The 16,613-nt window shown below is 42.9% G+C and overlaps 1 protein-coding gene across 1 annotated transcript in view; it reads right to left on the bottom strand.

The window, feature by feature from the left end:
• Positions 1–1,247: 1,247 nt before the first annotated feature.
• The window catches only part of LOC128716357 (elongation of very long chain fatty acids protein 6), a 32,230-nt gene continuing 16,864 nt past the window's right edge, over positions 1,248–16,613 (bottom strand). Inside the window, exons 2-3 of the mRNA XM_053811277.1 lie at positions 10,465–10,602; positions 1,248–1,878 (exon numbers count right to left, since the gene is read on the bottom strand). Coding sequence (XP_053667252.1) covers positions 1,248–1,878; positions 10,465–10,602 — 769 coding nt within the window. The remainder of the gene's footprint in view (positions 1,879–10,464; positions 10,603–16,613) is intronic.

Genomic DNA, 16,613 nt, shown 5'->3' with positions numbered 1-16,613 from the left:
GCAACTCTCTCACTCACTTTTCTCGGCGCATTTACTTTACACAACTTCTACAATTTATCCAATACATACAATTATCTCCCGGAAATAATACAACAGAGAAGAACAAAAACAAAAAAAAAACAGGAAACTCATATATTTATATAAACACAAGAGAGTAGATGTTAGCTACCATAGTAGATATACACACTAAACGCCTAAACACAAGCTTCCCACCCCGAATAGCTTTGTAACTGCCCTGTCCCCACATTTACCCGCCCACACGCCACGACCAAGCACGAATTGATCGTGCACGGCGCGAGTGTTTTTCCAAGTAACTTTCTTACACAGTTTCTGCTTTCTAATAAGTAAGAAGAAAAAAATCATCGTCCTTCGTAAGTGTTTAGTAGTAGTAATAGTGGTTCGTCCTTATTTCATCGTCAGTTTTGTATGTATTTCTCTTACCCCCTGCTCTATAACATATTGTTCGATCTTTATTCTTAAGGATTCTGTTTGCCGAGAAGTATTGCTTTTGCTACTTCCTATCGTTGACTTTTGTGTTTCTCTTTCTTTGTTTCATTAGTGTGCATATGGTGTTGTTGTGTGCAAAAGAACAAACCAAACTAAACTAAACTAAACCGCCTCCAGTAAAATTTGCACCTAAATTTGTTCACTTTCGTTCTTAACTTTTTAACGTTCTTTTTACCAGGAATGCTAAAAGTTTTATCCTATTGCGTTTGTTTTCCTTCCAACAAGTAATGTTTTACACTTTTTTGGAATTTACATTATCGTTTTATGTGTGCTTTTGTCCGTCCGCTATGTTGTCTGTCTGCCTTTGCAAGAGTTGATGTTCGATTGAAACTTTGCAGGCGATTAATGGGTGGAAAATTATAACGCCATGTAGTAGCAGCAACCAGTAGCAGCAGTAACAGTAGGTGGCAGCTTTGCAGCCACCAAACGATTGTGTGTGTGTTTTTTTTTTTAATTACTATCCTAGCTGGAACACGGTGGCAAGAGTCCTGTCACCTGAGTATCGACACACGCGCACGTGTGCCAGTGGAATTGTGCTCCAGATCGGTCTTATATCCTCACCACCGTCAATGCCAGTTTGAAACGGAATGCAGGGGAAATATAAAGTATTGCGATGCCACAACGCCCGGCTGCATACTACCGCAAGAGCAGTTAAAAGAAGAAGAGGCTCCTGACCGCTTGCGATGGAGAAGAAGTGTTTTGGAGACGGCTTGGTCTGTCCGAGCTTGGAAGCGTGGAGCTTACTGTGCCTTGATCTTGTTGTTATTCTGTCCGGCCAGCAGCGACTGGACGTCCGATTTGCCGATCAGGTTGCGGCTATCGATGCCGTACTGCCCGTTGGTGGCGGTCGACGAAGCGGTCACCTGGATCGGCCGTTTGCCCTTGCGCGCATTCGTGGAGAGGTAGGTCTTGTAGAAGAAGCGGGCAAACAGCACGAAGTAGCTAAAGTACATCGCGATCGACAGCTTGATGTTCATCTCGGAGATGTTGCACGAGTTTTTGCCGGCCGTCTGCAGGAAACCGTGCGCCCAGATGTTGATCGCACAGCCCACCACCATCTGCGTGAGCTGCAGCGTCGTGATCAGCATCGCGATCGAGCGCGGTGGCTTAAAGTTGAGGGCACGCAGCGCGTAGTACGAGTACATGACCGAATGGACGCAGTAGTTCATCACGATGAACCACCGGGCGGAGGCGGTATACTCGGTGTAGGAGAACCACGAGTACATCAGCACCGTGATGTGGTGGTACCAGTGCAGGAAGATGAGCGGTTGCTTCCGCAGCACGATGAACACCGTGTCGCCCAGTTCCGGTAGCTTTGACAGCACGAACAACCATGTCCAGAAACCACTGACACGGTCGTGTTCAATAAAGCTGTAATGAGAACACACCAGATCCCCACCAGACCGAGTGAGTAAGAGAGAGAGAGAGAGAGAGAAAACAGAAATCAATTTTAATACGACCGGCGTCATACACTTCTTATGGTGGGCAAAACAAAACGCAACTTAAAGGATATTGGAACCACAACAGAGAACGAAAACCCCCGGAATGAAATGGGCTCCCCGGTCAAGCATTCCCCTGCCCAATTGGATGATTAATTAACGCACCCACGCGGCTTTCATACTGCCCTCTATGGCACCCCAGGAAGTAAATGGGAAACGAAATTAAGTATGTACTACCGATCCTCTCAGCGCGCACGTCTCAGATTGAACCAATCTACATACAGATGGCTGGTGAACGGTGCTAATGGCTGTCTACTACTTGGCGGCATCAGACTACCCCCAATGTCACGCCAAGCCGTCCGTCTAGTAGCAATAAACTAGGTCCAACAAGTCTGGCAACTTCCACAGCTCCATTTCCACACATCAATGTTGTCGTCACCAACTTGATGGTCAAGATACAAACAAAAAATGAATCAGTCAACCAGCTACAACACCGCGTGAGAGACCTGATTAATCGCAACAGGCAGGCACAGAACGGTTTTGCCAGCACGAAATGACGTACGGAAACTTATTTGCTTTCCGTATTGTTTTCTTACGCGAGCGAGCTATATTTAGACTAGAAGGTGCTGTTGCATTCCGTTTTAGCCATACTGTTTGATTCGTTGGCAATCGTATTTGATGAAGAAGATATGCGTTTGGAAAACGGGGGTTTACTAAGGTGACGAAGGGTCTGTTCTATATACTCGAATAAACCTTGCTCTGCTGGGTGTAAGAACGAAACGAAACGAAGATGTGAAACGAAATTTGTCACTATCAAAACATAAAGCATGGTGTCCTTCAGTAGGTCCACGATCGCTAGGCGAAACTAGATCAATATTTGGTGTACAACAGTTTAGTTGTTTAGATTGTGTGCACGATGAAGCAATAATATTTCACTAATACAGTAAAATAAGTAGCAGATGGCAAATATTTTACCATATTAACGAGAAAAGAGAAAAACGAGATATCACTAAAAAAATGAGTTTTGGGGGAATTATGAAGTGTGTGGGTTCTGAATAGCACACACGAAATATAGTTAATCTTATATCTTATCAGTGACATGAAAAAGGGTAAAATCCAGTGCAATCTGAACCATATTTTGTGCAAATATCATGTCCCAATGTATATATCAGTCAAGTTCCGCTCCTAACGTCACAAACTCAAGTATACTTCTGTGCCCTATTTGTAAAACCCCAGGAGGAAAGATCAAATTTCTAAAGCAAAAAAAGAAAACAAGAAACAAATTAACGATGGTCTTAAATTATTTATCCAACAGTTCATTAGGATCAATAGACACCTGATAGCCCTTAATGATGGGCGGTTGATACGATGTAATATGAATAACCGACCCACCCCCGACCTGGTCACCTGGCCACAAATCTCGCATCCATAAACAATTACCGACTCTATGGCAAGCCAACCTTAGACCCAAACACAACCGTATGCATTATACATTGCCGTCCGCTGGTGTATTTGCTGAGATCGTCTTACGCGAAAAGCGACGTAGTAATGAGATATTTTGTTGTTAAATTAATACAACTTGCAAGCTATCTATTGACCAGAATACCGTCTTTTTTTGTCATTCGATCTCAAACGGGTGGTGGACGAGCAAAATTACGCGATCGGAACGTTTACACACTCTAATGAACGCATTGACGTCAAAACAAGACCGGATGGATGTGACGTATCGTTGGAAAAAAAAAGCTTCCACTCGTACGTCTACCATCGGTCCAGACGTCCAGCAACGGGAGGCAGCAATAGCGATTGTTTGAGATACAAATAATTGAAGAAGAAATTTATTGGAATTTTTTTTGGAAAAAACCAAATGCGTAGACGTGGTGTCATCAAAATAAACATCATTAAGCGGAACTGTTGGTAAATTGCGTCAAAATGGTACAAAAACGAAAAGATTACAAGACGCTAATCCGATATTTGGAACATATCTACAGTGAGATGCGAAACGAACCATTTGCTTGTCAGCGAAGGCATCCTTATTCATTTTATTCTTCGTTTAAACACGAAAAATGGTGCTTAAAAAATGTGAAAAATCAATACGGTAGCAGCGGGCTAAATTTAGTCTCTAGATGAGAAAAAGTGCAACCAATTCCAGCAAAGTACCAAGTCTATTTGTTAATTTTTTTATCTCGCTATACACTCTACCTACGCTACTGTTCCAATTCGCCCAAAAACGTCTCCCACGGAAAGCGATATTAATGTTTGCGCCAAACGAAACATTTTTGACTGCAAAATGGTTCCCGTTCCGCTTCAAGATGGAAGGATTGCTTGTTATTGGGCTTGGGTTTTGGGTGCGATGCTCAAGTGGAGCTACCAGAGATTGATTGCGACGATGAAATAGTCGGCACGTTCAGCTTTCGAAATTAATTCGCTGAATTATTTCCATCCAACCAGCAATTATACTACACGATGGGTGCTGCAAAGTCTCGCACAAAGATGAAGCGATTCCTTTCACTTTTTCTTCGGGGTTTTTTTTTTCTTTTTTGTTGTGGTTGTTCAACCAGTGTACAGAAATCTCATCAACGCGAGAGTAATCTGATGGGGAAACCACCTTTGCTTGAATCCCTTCACCAGTACCTTTCGTGGTGTCCTTGAAAAGGACGAAGCACTACCCCAATCACACTTCCTACGGTAATCTCCTTTCTTTGATGTGAAGAAACGTCAACTTTACTTGCTTCATTTTCCGTTCATTTCGTCCATTCACACGATCGTCACATTACGCAAAGTGCCATACGTATTTCAACAGACACGGATAGTACACGCGTGCAACCAATGCAGCTGGTCATCGACCAGATCAACTCTCGTCCGGGTGACCTTCTGGCACGGGGGCCCCCTCCACCGATCGCTCACAGCTGATCGCAACAGAAGGGAAGAAATTGTGCAAAGCGACAAGTATACAAACAGTACTGCTAGGGTTCATTTCCCTGACCCGACGAGCCCTTGCGGCGCTGATCAAACCACGGGTAGGCGCACTCCCCATGCAAGAGTGGTTCTCCGTTTTTCTAATGACTATCTTCGTAAGTGTGCCTCCAGCTGATCGTTCGCTGTCTTAGCAAACACCTACCTAACCTGTGTGTGTGTGTGTGTGTGTCCATTCCCTTTCCTCCACTAACCTAGAATACCCAGAGAGAGATAAAGATACATGGCAAGATGGCTTATTGCAACAGCTTCCTTTACTTGAAACGGTGTCTCCAGTGTAACAAGCCGTGTTGTAAATCGGGTAGCTGGTTTGCACATCGATCAGTAATTACAGATCGCGTTCGAGTTACCCTTTTTCACACCAGAGCTCACTCTCCACGTGTCTTCACATATGAGCACATCTAATCACACTCTCAGCAAACGTTAAATTACTTAGATGCAGATGGAAAATCATTGATCCAGATACTGTTAATAATTGCAAACCAAAAAATTTTCCACTACCTTCACCTTCGGGACGCGGTAGACGTGAGCTTCATAGTAAAAAAAAAAATGGGTTCCCCCGGTATCACACACCTAGATCTTGATCTCAGGGAGCATTATAATGTTTCCCACTTTTGGGGGCACGGAAGAGCAACAATGCGGGGCGCGGGGAATTGCAACGATGCAACCGTCATCAGGCCACCGCACATACCATGATTAATTTATAAATCAACAACGAACCGAGTGCGCAATGAAGCTGTCTCGGGTTTAGTTGTGATTGCGTGCGTTTAAATGCGATAAGAAAGGTAAGGGAGGAGGGTGAATGGAAACAAGGGGGAGGGGGGGGGGAGTTTTATCGCCCAACTGACCACCCTCTTCCCTCTGTCAACCTCACACACACATTTTATGCGAGGAGAAGGGAAAAAGCCAGCTACAGCCCACCGACAAACGCATTTTTAATGGTCACGAGTGGTTTAATGTGGTTCAGTTTGCAACTTTTTAATCTCTACAACAAAAAATCCCTCACTTCATCCTTTGCCAAAAAACGCTCCTCTTAACCTTTATGCTTAACCCCAACTCGTAACAATTACGAGGAAGAGAGATGTATATAACACACTAGTAAAGTAAAGAGTTAGCGCCATGCACACATGCTGACACAGACACCCTGGACTTCCCCTTTTTAGTGACACTTAAATAACGGATGTATCACTTTTACGGTGGTGCGCTGTGTTCCAGCGCCTATCAGGACCTTCAAGTGGAGCAGTAGAAACCACCATCCCCCCCGCAAGCGCCACCGTCTGCACCCGTGTACGAGGAGACGCGGAAATTTAATTAGTCTACTCGCCGAGTGCACTGACCGGCCTCTGACCTAGTAAGCGAAAACGTGCAACTCGTTCGGCACTAGCCCGGTCGCTGTTTGGCTAACTCGAGATGCGGCTAGGAGTGTGCCATTGCAGGGTTTACCAGGTCAGCGCGCATATGAATGAGCGTGTGGTGATTTTAACGATGCAATTACCAATCAACAAAATGTTGTGTGAGTTCAAGTGGTTATCGATCACATTATTGATTTGTGTTTCACAATTCAATTTGTTTCGATTAAAGACCGGTTTAATTAACAAAACTGGAAGCCTATAAAGATACACCAAAATTTAAAATTGCAGCATTAATGTGCAAACTAAACTTTAATTAATAAGATACTAAGTTATACAACAACCGAGCATGGTCGGGATACAGAAAATGCCTTAAATGAATTGTTCAAAATTTAGCACGAGCGGTGTTGAAAATAGGGCGGCAAAGTTGATTAGCCGCATTAAAGTCCGGAACATAACTCTACGGATATTTGTATTTTTTTTTAATTCAATAAAAAAGTTTAACTAACAGATGTAACAATGAAAAAGTTATACTGATTCAATGAAATTTTAAAAATGATTTCTGATCATTCAACTATGAGTGCAATTTAATTATTATTTTTATCGAAAGCTTAGAATGAATATTGTTAAGTGAGAATTCTAACCCCATATAAACTCTGTGATGATAAAAAATTAAAACACATTCTAGTCATGCACCATTGCACGTGTATTAAAGTAAGTATTTACACGAAACTTATACATTTCTCGCTTCAATGATCAACACGCGAGCTGCGCCTCACTCGTGCAGTGATGATCAAAAGCTAAATCTTGATCGTGCTTTACTCTCGAACCTTCACGCAAAAACTACTTCCGGAGTTATAACCATTACCATATTAAGTTATATCATTTCTGCTGACAACGGTCCGGTAATGAAATTATCATACAAAAAGGTTTAACTTTTTATAATGCTAATATGGCCGACCAAATTCCGGCATTTTACTGCACGATGAGTGATTGATTCATAAACAAATCAATTCAGATTTAATGGCTGTTGCCGAATAACTGCTAGCAAAGAGAGAGAAAGAGAGAGAGAGAGAGAGAGAGAAGCTCCTGTTGTTGTTTATTGGTTTTATAGAGACTTTGAGCTTTGCAGCTTCATTCGCCTCTTGATGAGCAGCTCCTTCTGTACGCATATAAGAGGATCTTCTGTTTAAACTTCGCCAAGGGAAATGTGTCACACTTTAACGCATCTTACGTAATATGATGATCGAATGGGTATGATTCACAAAATTGTGCGACATTTCGAAAAGAGCACCAGAGTTAACTACCCTTTAAACTGTTCAAAATCTTGCACGAAGAGTATGCGTGAATGTTTTTCTGCACCGAGAAAGAAGAGAAACAATTAATATACGCACAATCGACACAAAAAAGCATACGCGGCTTGTGCGCTCAAGTTCGCACACATTTTCACTTTCGTCTTGTAAGCACGCAACAGCAACACTACATAAAACCCGCGAAACATACATCGTGTCATCTTATGCCGCCCGAGTCAAACAGGCTGGTAAACACACATTTTGCTTAATGCTTCATTCCATCCAATGTTATGTTATTGGGGCTGGTTTTTCCACCCAAAAAAAACCGGATATTGCAAGAAACGGCGTCCGTGGCGCGCTCGTGTAAATCATCATGCTTAAACAAATGTGATCTTTTTTATTTATTTTTTACTTTTGAGGTCACTCGTTGCACACCGTTTATTACCCGTAAGCATCACGCAGTTTTGCAAATAGCAGCTTATGCCGGGAATGAAAGAAAACATCCCCTCCCTCCCATTTTTGTGGAAGAGCGTTAAGAAAAGCACAAGTGTAAATATGCGCCCAGACACGATGCTTTTTCTTTGTCTCCGTGGCTGGTGGCTGTTGTGGTCTGCAGTTATGGATTTCGGTCATGACCCGCGAAGACGACTGTCGAATACAACGGGGCGAGGGAATAAAAAGAGCACACACCCGAATGACATAACGCTAATGAATCGAGACGCACATTTTGGGGGCTTTTTGGAAGATGATCATCATCACACACCGCCAGTCGCGCAAGTCGAAAGGGTGGATTAGGCTGCACGGGGAAGGTGGACGATTATAAAACCACACGCTCTACTGAGAGGCTAAACCAAGTCTAGCGTATCTGCGCTTTTGAGAGTTCAAAAGCTAGAAATTGAAAATTTCCAATCAACGACTATACACAACACACAGCACAAAGATCGTCAAGATTCTTTGGTTTCAATTTTGGGCAAGCAACACAACATCAATCGGAAAACCCCACTGAAGATCAGCAACGGGCACAACCCTGGTGGCCATGAGATGAAGGACGACGAAAGGAAATATTGATTTTTTTTATGTTTTACGTTGAATTTTTGTGATCCATAAGACAGCTTTTTGTGGCCCAGCTCGTCATCAACATTTGACGTAATCGAACCGTGATGTTAACTTTTTTTTTATATTTGCAATTGCTTTTTTTCTCAAAACACGAGCAATCACATTAAACATACGCACACTAACGAACAAAGCCAAAACCAAAACAAAAAAAAAACAAAGTTGTTGCAATTCGTTACTTGTTACTTGCTTTCAAACGCCCGATACGCTACGTTAATCGCGACTGCATTTACAAAACCCTCGATTAAGTGTGCAGCGGTGGGTCGTTTCAGTGCTGCCACCAAAACTGGAGCAACGTGGAAATGTCTGATCTCCGATTGGGTATTTATTAATTTTAATGCTGCATGATTCGATGATTTATCTCGTTTCCAGATGAATTAATTCTATGATCCCGCTTCGTAACCGGCCACGTGTCACGTAAAGTAAAAACCAACAACAAACAAGCGCGATTACCCACTTTCAACGCACACAGAACATATAAACTGACGAAATCGTTGCGAATTTCCCATTAATTTCATCACACATACGCTCGCGCACCCTGGGAGCACACCGCCTGGAAGCTTCCAGGCCGCGTAACAAACGTCGCAGCCAGTTTATTATCTCACCTTTAAAGGGCCATTCGGTCGCTGAAGTACTTGCTGTTCATCCCTGATAGTGGTACCGGAACAATTATCGGTGCCTTAACAAGCTGCTTTATGCGTCACTAAAAACGGACACATTATTTATCATTAGCTTGCGATTAATTAATCGCTATCGAGGGAACCCATTTTACAGCGGCAGCAACTTCTCGGTTCTGGCCAAGAACCAATGTGTCCCATTGCTGTCATTAAGTTACATAATGGCAGGGTAGAGATGTTAGTGCTTCGACATTCGGGTCCGAAAGCTCGTAGATCAAAGCTCATCTTAAGCAGCTAATGGTAATGAAGTCTTAATGAAATAAGTCTCTCTCTCTCTAGTTACGCAATATTTAACGAACAGAGAAATATAACCTATTAAACAAAATCTTCAAGCCGAAAAGATAATACAGATCCCGGAAATTAACAAAAACGCGCAAAGAAAGAGGCATCAGTGAAACCCCGAACGGTGCAACGCTTTTTTATTCGCTGTCGCTAGGACGGAAGGTCAAAGTAACGTGCAGCATTTGCCCTCAACTCGTAAATCAACTTTATTGGTTGATCCGCGTGTCAAGCAGGTTATCGCGTGTGTGTGCCAAAATCCTTCTCCACGAAGAAAGTCTTCCTTCTTCAGCCAGATTTTGTGCTCCCATGTACAAACAACCACACACTAAAAAGAAAACAAACATTATCAATCAGTGCTCCAAGGTCAAATTGAATGAAACAAGCTCGAAAAATCCGGTTCCATCATGGGATCCGCTTTTGGGGTTCCTTCTTATCATCTCACCCATGGCACCAAAAGATCCAGTGTCTACCATCCAAACAAGAATGAAAGCATCGAACGATCTGCTTTCACCGGGGCCTTGTTTTGACGAAGTTCCACCACTGGTCACAAGGTCGTGTCCGCAACCAGTCACACCACCTTACAGAGATAAGACGGTTTCGGCATTCTGTCCCGTCCCAACAGCTCAAGCAGCGCGCAAACAAATCAAGGTCAGATTAGGTTGGGTTGTTTGGGTTTGATCAACTTTTTCCCTCGCCGGCTAACCATACGGGGTTTTTTTTTCGGCTTCACACACAGCCACAATGTTTTACCTATGTTTTCCTCCTACAAGATGATGAACACGCGAGATATGCGAGATGATGAAGATGAACACCGGACTACCGCACTACTTACCTTGGAACGCAAACGGAATGGAAAAGACCGTAATGTCGCAGAACGTGTACCAGCTCGGGCGCTGTCCGGCAGGCCCCCATTATGCTGAACATTGCCAGTAGTGTGTTCCATATCGCTAGCAGCCCTCGCAGTTCGAATCTAAAACAGAATAAAAAATACGGGAAGAGAAAATGAGTGGTTCGTCGTTCATGTGGTTCTTGCTTTTCTGTGTGTGCTTTAGGCCAATGAATAATAAAACGGTCCTCTGATGGCGGTAGTCGCCGGTTCCGTCGTGTGTGTGTCAGTGGTGCGGTTGGTCGCTTGGGCCGAGTACAGTTTTTCAGTATGAATAATTGAATTCAGTTCAAACCCATTACGGGTGAGGCGAGGGTAGTTCAAGGCACATTAAAATCACAACACATTGCCCTGCAAATAGGGGAAGAAAAATCAATACGATTGCCAACAACACGTTCCATAGAGTGAAGAAGTAAAGGTTTTCCCACATCGAATGAATAATTCTGTTCAATGGATAATCGTTGCTTAAATACCAAAATGAAAACAAATAATCGACTACGAAGCAGACTCTAATTACCAGTTTATGATGAGTTTTTTTTTGTTTTACTGCAAGCTTAAACTTATCCGATTAATACTTGTCTTGACCGATAAGGTTATCAGGCAGGTGTGCAACATTAAATTCCCAGACAAACAAATTTCGCTCCTATCTGGTTTTGTTTCGATTGAAACATTTCACCCTCAAAATTCAATTCAGAGTATCAAACCCGCCCCGGTGCCTAATCTATCTCCCACAGTCACAGACGGAACCGGTTTAGTTACCGGACACCGAAAATTGGGTGGATGAACAACAATGCCGATAAGCGAATTTCACCACCCATATCACACCAGCTGGGCGTGAATCAATCGGCAAGTTCTTTCTCTTCCCCTCCTCCCCCCGGGGTGCACGCAAGGGGAGAAACCTTATCTGTGCGTCGGTCCCTTACCGGTTATCGGGAATTATCACGCATGAGGTAAAAGCCTGTCCGAAACGTGGCACGATGATGCGAACCAGTAACACGCGATTGGCCCGGGGTGGGTTTTGGAGGATGGTGAACAGCTTAAGCGGACGAGCAGCAACACTAAACCACCCAGCAACGGGGCTACTAACACGAGAGCAAAGGGAACCATTCGCAAGGAGCACACTCCAAGCGCGACATCGCGACTCCACCAAGGTCATAGCAAATTTGCCCGCACCGTATGCGGCGGTTGTGGGACAGGAAATGGAGAGTTAACACAGCTACTGCAGCACCGAACTGACACATCCATTCACATGATTCATATTGTCATCCGCAGCACCGGCAGTTAGGTGGGCGGTACGCGGATGAAACGGTGGAAGCAAGCATGTTTGTTCCTCTCTATGATGTTCTACTTCCATTCATAAACATCACAACAGCCACCCTGTGCGGTCCTGCGCCAAATGTCGGAACTGCCACTTCCCATCGGGACCAACCAACGAGCAGCAAGGCGCACACCACCCATCGTAAAAACAAACACCCATCTGCGTTGTTATGTACGTCCATAAGAACGCACCCTTAACCGAAGAAAGCGGCGACACTTCTCGGATGGTTACCTTGAAAAATCGCCCAGAGAAAGTGATAGCCCGGAAGGAACAAAAAAAGAGCGGCAAAGGGACGAGAAGGAACGGAAGAAAAGAAATCTTGACCTTGAGAGCCGAAGGCTCACGCTTATGAATTGTGTGCAGCGGCGGCATTTGCTTTCTCGCCAGTGTTCGCTCACCCACCCCGATATCGATGTAGAAGTGGCCTCCACTTTGATTACAAGCAGCCAACTGGTGCTCGTCTCGTGAAAGCGATAGTGCAGGGTTTGAAGTTCTACAGTTTGCTCAGTTCCGAGGAATGTAAAGTTCTTTTCACACTTATTAAACCAGTCATAACCAAAGTTACGCGACACTCGAGTGACGCGAATTCGACATATGTGAATCTCAAAGTTTTAACAGTTCGTGTAATTTTGTATGTAGAATTCAATTTTTTATTTGTCCAATTTCAAATTTCTCCACAAATACGTTGCATTTCACTATTGAAAAAAATATTTCTGGCAAAATTTTACACTCATTGTCGAAATTAACGATTAAATATCAATTATCTATGTGCTCCGTAAGTTTTCGATCCCAGAATACGAAATATAAACAATATTATAAAGGGAATTCGACTTACGCGAACACTAGAGTTACGTGAATTTCTCTAGCACGCATTATTCGCGTAACGCGCGAAATTGACTGTACTTTAATTTACACCAAAAGCACATGAATTTTCACGTTTTTAAAGTAATTAATAAGAGAAAGTAAACTCGTCATCAAAGTAAAGGCCAGATAAGGCCATAGCGATAATATAAAAAATGACAGAACGATAACACAATACACCTCAAATCCCGGAAAGTTCGGGAATTTTTAAAGTAAATTACACTTTTAAAGACACAAATGACACAAAACAACGAAATCGTTTAACTGCGAACCCTGTAAACATCTCCAGATCAAGCATCTGCGCCATTGTAGAAACGGCTACAATGTTGCAGCACATTGAGGACCTTCTTTTAAATTTTAATCGCTTCTACAACAATCGGTTTCTTATAAAGCTTTTGTTCAAACAGAATAGTGAGTGAAGAAAGGTTTTTTTTTTCTAAGCAAAATCAAGCGAAACACGAATAAAATATGAACATTTTCCCTCAAAATGCTCATATTTTATTTTATGCTTTAGTTGCTTTATGGAGTGATGTAAGTCATTCGGTTCTCAAACTTTTTTTTGTTGTCTGAAAGTGCAAGCAAAATTAGTAATGTGTCTTATTCATTTTCTACATATGACGAGTTCTTTAAGGCCTATAATGAAACGATAGCACCTGCTAATGATACATACTCCGTCCCGTATTGCGAGATAAAGACTATTTTATAGTCTAGAATTAAGGAATACGTTTCTTCATTATCGCACGTTCCAGCTTACTCATGATGGATTTTATCATGATTTCATTAAAAGTTTCTCATTCGCAACTGAAAATTTTAAGAATTCTAGCAAGAGTGCAACGATGACTAAGAAATATTGCTTCAGTACACGTGACCTTCACATTAAGGTTTCCAAAAGTAAACGGATATGGCCGGATACTCCTATTGCGTTCACTAGTAACCACTTCCTTGCGGTGAATATTAGTTCTTCCGCCACAACGTACCAATTCTCGGTTGGTATTCAAACAATAAGTCAACCTTCGAGCAACCTTTATCAACACATCCGATCACTTCGAGCGAGTTGGCCTTTGGCCCATCGAAAGACTTTATCGAAAACTCCCTTAACAGGGAAAAGTTCCCACTTTCCGGTTACACCCAAAAGCATCAGACACCGGTATGCAGACACCTTTTCGGAACGGTTACATAAAAACGGCATTCCAATGGAGGTCGGTGTCCCCACCCCATCCGTCACAGGGAGGTAGAGAGTAGACGAAGAAGCAAACATAACCGAAACCGAAAAAAAACATGTCCAACATCCAGTGCACCGTCCAGAAACGGCAAGCAAAGCAGCAACACCCGCAACAAAACCGGATATTATCCCAAGGGTTGTATGCAGGGCCGGCGGAACGACCATTCCGTTTGGCTGGACGATTCGGTCTCGAAATTTGGACTTAAACACGTGGGTACACCCTGCGAACACGTAGCTGCCCACACACAATCGCATGCAGCAGTTGTCCGGGATGTTATTCTTTTGACTGTGGCGCTAAGACGTCTCTCTCTCTCCCTTTCTCTCGCTTGCGGTAAGGGTTGCGAGTTTGTGTGTGGGATCGTTCCAACCCCGAAAGCTTTGAAAATTGCGAGAAAAAAAAGGAGCAACCATGAAGGACGAATCGATTGGGATGGAAAAATGCGCGCGCAACCCGGCACATGTCGTCGTCTGGATGTGCGGGGGCACCCGGACGTTGGTAGTTCCCACGAATATGGCGCTGGTCTTATCGACGAACAAACGGAACAGCAATACTTGTTTTAAGCTGCTAGATAAAGCACCGGAGTAGGAAACACCACCCGCTTCCCAACATACACCCTCCTCTGCTGACAACAATCATGACACAGATGCCGGTACCGGCATGCCAGAAACAGTAACATCCTTGGCGGATCCTTATCACCGACGCAATACAAATTCGTCCCAGACAGATTTTCCTCGCTGCCGTGACTTTCGCGGAATTCCAAGTGGATTACCCCAGAAGTTGTGTAACGCTTATTGGCAAAACATTTCTGTTGGCCAGATCAAACCATGCCAGTGCTGGAGGATGCAATCCGCTTCGAACGATTGAACTAAACGACACGCACATTGGAGGTTTAATTCCATTTTAATTGTTTTTCTTTCCAAACTCATCCAAACATCCGTTCGCGGATGAAACGCATTGTTTTACGCGGCGTTTGTCTCGTTCTGCAGAGAGTGCAAACTTTCGCCCATTCACTCGATAAGCATTCGCGATGCGTGAAGCGTACCGCGTTAACTTTAAGCGGAAAACTTTTACTAGTGGAGTGGTGTTCTTTGGTGCAGATACCCTTTACATCAGATATTGGGCACAGTCGTTTGGGGCAATTTTAATCATTTTTTGCAATAATAGGGGTTTGTTTCAGTGGCTGTGAAGGTATTTTAATGCTCTTTTATTTAGGATAATTATAGGAGTTTACAACATTGTTGTTCCAATCTCTTCTGGACCAGGGACTCTTAGACACAGTAATAGCATTTCTTATTAATTGTTATTAAATTTCCTTGGCATTATATCTCCACAAGATACCCTTAGCTATGGCGAAGACCATATTTCTGGTTCCTTCTTTGCTTTATTTACACGTTGTACATGAGATCATGTCGGAATTCAAGTCATATGAATGAAGAAAGATTTGTTGCCATGAGTATCTCTTACTGTAACATCAACAATAAGAATTTCTTACATTCATTAAATTTACTTTTAATTGAATCTTTGAAGTTAATGAATCTTTTGAGAAGAGCCGAATGGAATTTTCTAATGCGCCGAAGGGTGAGGGCTGAGATGAGGGTGAGGGTGAAGGTGAGGGTGGCCTTAAGCGGAATACTCATTGAACTCATTTTTGGCAACTAGGGGCTAGCTGTAGGTAGTAAAATGAATCTTAGAGGATTCATGAATCTTTTAAATAGAGATTAAGATTCGTTCATTCAGATTCATTCAATCTGACTCAGAGTCACCCTCAACACTAATTAAATTCTCTTTTTTAGCAATAAATTCGTCCGACGTCACAACTATTAAGATAGCATCTGTCTTAGATTGCTTATTCTTGATGACGGTCGCAAAAACTGGCTGAAAAAAGAGAACCACTTTCAAGTTCCCTAACCCTCAGAGGTTTCCATTGTATTGACACTGAGTTTGCTAAACCACTATACTTGTTCGCGGCGAGAATAAATCCCATTTCAGCACGCAATATGGTCTTTCTTCATAGAACTGCCTACTTCATTATTGTTATTATAATAAATTCGAACTTCCTTCTGGAATACAAAAAACACACACACACACACTTTTTCATTACTCTTCACAAATGACAAACAACTTTCTTCTGCGAAATTCGTTCATGAACCCACCTCTTCTCGTTCGACTCGTTTTGAAATTAACATTTTCCCATTTGCATAACCGAAGCAAGTGGAATGCCTGTGTGCGTGTGTGTGAAAGTGGCCATGGCACACCACCCTGAACGTCAAAACCGTTGACGGCACACTCGTCACATTGCGCTTACCACACACTCACGCATTTTCTCTGGTGACGCACAAAAAAAAAAGGTCAAATGTCAGTCCGATAACGAATGCCACCGAGCCGTACAAACGCTTTAACAAAACGCTTCCAATCGTACGATAAAGTATTAATTAGCGACTCGGTAACGTGCGAATTAATTGGGACGCTAATGGGTGGACGGGCACAGAACGCAGGTTGCATCATTTAAATGCCGCCGATATCGGGGTCACGTGTCAAATGTTTAAATATTCTGAATCGATGTTTTGTCTAAACGGTGTTAAAAATAATTGTTTTAACCAGTTCAATATCCTATTGTAATGACATGCTTAGAAAACATCAACAACCTTTTAGTCCACAAATTCGAAATGAAGGAAAGCTTTAGACAAACAAAC

Source organism: Anopheles marshallii, chromosome 3 (genome assembly GCF_943734725.1).
Source record: "Anopheles marshallii chromosome 3, idAnoMarsDA_429_01, whole genome shotgun sequence".
Taxonomy (NCBI): Eukaryota; Metazoa; Arthropoda; class Insecta; order Diptera; family Culicidae; genus Anopheles; species Anopheles marshallii.
The sequence above is the reverse complement of the archived record's forward strand: the minus strand, read 5'-3'. Positions and strand labels throughout refer to the sequence as shown.